The sequence below is a fragment of the Teleopsis dalmanni genome, unplaced genomic scaffold (assembly GCF_002237135.1).
Source record: "Teleopsis dalmanni isolate 2A unplaced genomic scaffold, ASM223713v2 unscaffolded_contig_2043, whole genome shotgun sequence".
Taxonomy (NCBI): Eukaryota; Metazoa; Arthropoda; class Insecta; order Diptera; family Diopsidae; genus Teleopsis; species Teleopsis dalmanni.
Window position 1 is genome coordinate 4,056 of NW_024033425.1, and position 3,758 is coordinate 7,813.

Genomic DNA, 3,758 nt, shown 5'->3' on the forward strand with positions numbered 1-3,758 from the left:
TTGCATAAATATTTTGCTACACTTATAATTAAAATAATTAATCCTTTTTTTTAATGAGAATACTTTTAGTACTTAATTTTAATGTAATTATTGTTTTATGTCAAAAAATTACATACAATAAAACTTTTTCGTATTTTTTATGATTTACTTTTTTCGATATTTTTAAATATTTTTTTTTTATTTGCAATAATATTATTCAAATAATCTAGGACACATGAATCACAATATTAAATTTAAGAATTTTTTTCACATACCAATATATGTGAAAGTATGCTTGTATGTTTATATAAGTATATATTTTATACATTCCTACTTGTAAATAATTAAATAGTATAAATATTTGCAGTATTTAATTGCCATAATCATCGATAAATGTATCGATAATATACCGCTTTACTTCATTAATTGAAGTGCGCTTGTTCGAGCACTGATGCCGTTCCTGATTATCCGGTAAGACAAGTAGTTGCTGCAATTCACCCTGGTTTACATGAATAATAATAATTAATTAACGTAAGTTAAGTTATTTGCATAATGGAATGCTCAGAATAAACGAATAGTTCAATCAGAGCATTGGTATTATTTGTATGAGTTCAATATTTCAGAAAACATCTGAAATTGGTATCAGTACATGCAGGATGGGATTCATCATTTATCGTTTTTTTTTGATACAAATATTTACAATTTTATATCATGTCATTAAATCGACTTATTAAAAATGAATATGCTTCTCGTGAAGCATATATTAAATATATATATGTTGAGTATATATAATTCGTATAAAATAAAGTTTAATTATGTCCCCTAACCGAAGTATACTTTTCGCATTTCTAAAACTTAAACCATGTAAATATGTATTTAAAAACATAAATATTTGAAAAATTGTAAACAAAAATTCTAAATAAACCAAACCACAAATTTATTGACAAATTTTATCACTTTTAAAACATTTGGCAAAACAATAAAATATTTCCCAATACTCACATTAAATCCGCGTCCAATTTCCACATCCGCATCCAAAGGCAGCGAGAATAAACGTTTCGAAACAATAAAACTATTTGTCCAGGAGCAGTCGACGAAAACTGAAATAAAATCTCCATTTTGTATGCTGAAACGTGAAACAAAAGAAAATATTAAAAAATACATTTTTGCCAGAAGCTATAAAAAGTATCTCAGCACACAATAAGTATCTCACCACGTTAACAAAATTAAAAAGAAAAAGGTTGAGGATTATTTATTAAATAAAAAGACAAAAGTGAGCATTTTTGTTGGAACTACTAATGGTATTTTATGATATTATAAAAAAAAAAGAATATTATTTTTTAACCATTTATTATTTATATATCCAAGGTATTCAATTAATTTAATTCGAACTTGCATTAAAAGATCATGTCTGAAGCAACTCACGATATAGACACATACAAAAAGGATCTTTTCTTAGCAACATGTGACAAGTATAGTTCATTTGACAATGGCAATATGAACACATTTTATTTGACATTAAGAATTAATCTTAAGATTTAATCTCTTAACAAAAAAAACCAAATATTTTTCTAACTCCCACTGTCATATTTTGTAACCCAATCGAACATTTTAAGAATAATCTAAAATTTGTATACCTAGAAGTGTTAGTAGACAATTATATGATTCATGAATAGATATAGCGAATCAAGCACACTTTATTTGGCCAGTCATATAAAACAGCTGTTCCTTTCAGAGTAATCTTGCTAATCTGGTAAAATATCTAGAGTGTTTTAAATTAATCTCAACTGTTACATATTTGCCTCAAGATTTACCAATCGTGTATTTACTCTTTTCATTGGTTCAGAGCCCTTCTGCGTCGTAACAAATAGTTTCACAAATAACTTAATATGTGAACGGGAGAAATAAAATCTACTTGAACACTGGAAAGCCCAATCAGGCATTGGGTAATCAAGAAGATTCATTGATCGTGTACACCTCAGTAGTTGACGCAATGCTTAACTTTCGCAGAAATAATATTAAACTCTACACTGAACTTCTTACATGAAGAATTTAGGTGCAGTAGAAAGTGATTTCTATCGACTCTGTCATGAGGAGAAGGAAAGTATAGAATTTATTCTATGCAACTGCCCAGCGGCGGCAAGACTAGACTTGACTACCTTGGAAGCGGAATCTTAGTCTCAAATCAAATAGCAGTTACGAGATTTATTAATATTGGGTTGTTGAATTGTTTTAGTTGGGTCTTTAGTGGTATAACATTACTTTTAGGTCGGCGTGCATTCATAGCCTATTATTCAATAGCAATAATGCAGTGCCTTTAACGTGATCCTTATAGCAACTTATAATAAATCGATTTACATTCACTTTACCTCCTCTTATACATTTGTACCAACGTTTTATCATTAGGAACAGAATATTATAGTTTCTACTATATATGCAAATTACAAAGATATGTAGCTATATTCTAATTGAGTTGATTCAAATATTATTGAATTGAACGCTGATTTTTGATAAAAAGTAAAAATCACTCAATTTTCAATACTTTCCATATTGTTTAAGTTTTGAGTTTTAGATCTCATGAATTATGAGTATTATCTTTTCAACAGAGAACCTTACAAAACGAGGTTCATTTATTAAGCAACCGTTAATGTGCCGTTAATGAAACTACACTGAAGGAACGGATTTGAGAAGCTGCGGGTGTTACTGCACATTAAACTACCATAAGACGTGAATCAGATTAATTACTAGTTCATCGCGTTGTTATTGTTTTGCGAGTAAGTGAATCAGATCATTATTTGCTGAAACGCAGCTAATAAATGAATTACAAATGTGTCAAAACGAATCATTAAAAAAATTTCCGAATGCTTTATGGTACGTAGGGTGTACAGATATTCATAAGCAGAGGAATTAAAACTATAATAATATATAACTTAGTGTTCACAATGACTAAACTTTACCAAAATCTTTATATTTTAATTAAAAGATACTATATTTTAGAATTTTGTCAGCAAAGAAAAATTTGTATGTATTAGTCAAAACGTAAGGGTATATGCAGAAAACTTGCTAAAGTCTAGCCAGTGTAGACGTAGTGCGCGATACACAGGTTTATTTAACAAATATGTTATGAAATTCTTTTCTCATAAATCTGTAAAATTAAACCAACCTGTTAATAGATGCAAACATATGGATATATAATAAATCAGTAAAATAATATTGAGGTACACGTATGATAGCTAAGAAAAAAAGAAATCTAAAGTATCCAATAAAATTCAGAAGATCCATTATCATTAACAGAACAAAAAGAGCTATAAGAAACTAGGTATATCCCTGAAACAATATGAACAGTAAATATGTTAGTAAAAGTTATAGAATAAATAACAGTAGAACTGCTATTACTAAATTTGTTTTTATTATTCCAAAGTTTTATATATGATTATATCTATACAATCACACTTATTTATGAAATTTATTACTTAAATTAACTTGTAATAAATTTTAATTTTAAATCCCTAGTCCCTAGTCCCTAACCTTACTGTCTCCAATATCAAAGCAGTGTCATCCCATACCACAAATAGGAAACACTAACAGCAAAACAATTTAATTTAAAAATATTAAAATTCCAAAATACAGCAATTTTTGTCTATGCTACTCACCTGATGGCTACTTGATGCCAGCGATAATCGTATAAATTGAATTTCACAGGTAGCATTTCGGTGGTGTTATCACGTTCCAAATATAGACGCAAACCGTCCTTGCACGACTCCAAGTATAAATTGTGT

At 28.4% G+C, this 3,758-nt stretch overlaps 1 protein-coding gene across 1 annotated transcript; it reads right to left on the bottom strand.

Annotated features, from left to right (window-relative positions):
• Positions 1-286: 286 nt before the first annotated feature.
• Positions 287-3,737, bottom strand: LOC119664492 (collagen alpha-3(V) chain-like). The gene is made up of 3 exons (XM_038073966.1): positions 3,633-3,737; positions 982-1,105; positions 287-478 (listed from the first exon to the last, which is right to left on the bottom strand). The coding sequence occupies exons 1-3, from the start codon at positions 3,686-3,688 to the stop codon at positions 350-352; spliced, it is 309 nt and encodes a 102-aa protein (XP_037929894.1). The 5' UTR covers positions 3,689-3,737; the 3' UTR covers positions 287-349.
• Between the last annotated feature and the right edge of the window lie 21 nt (positions 3,738-3,758).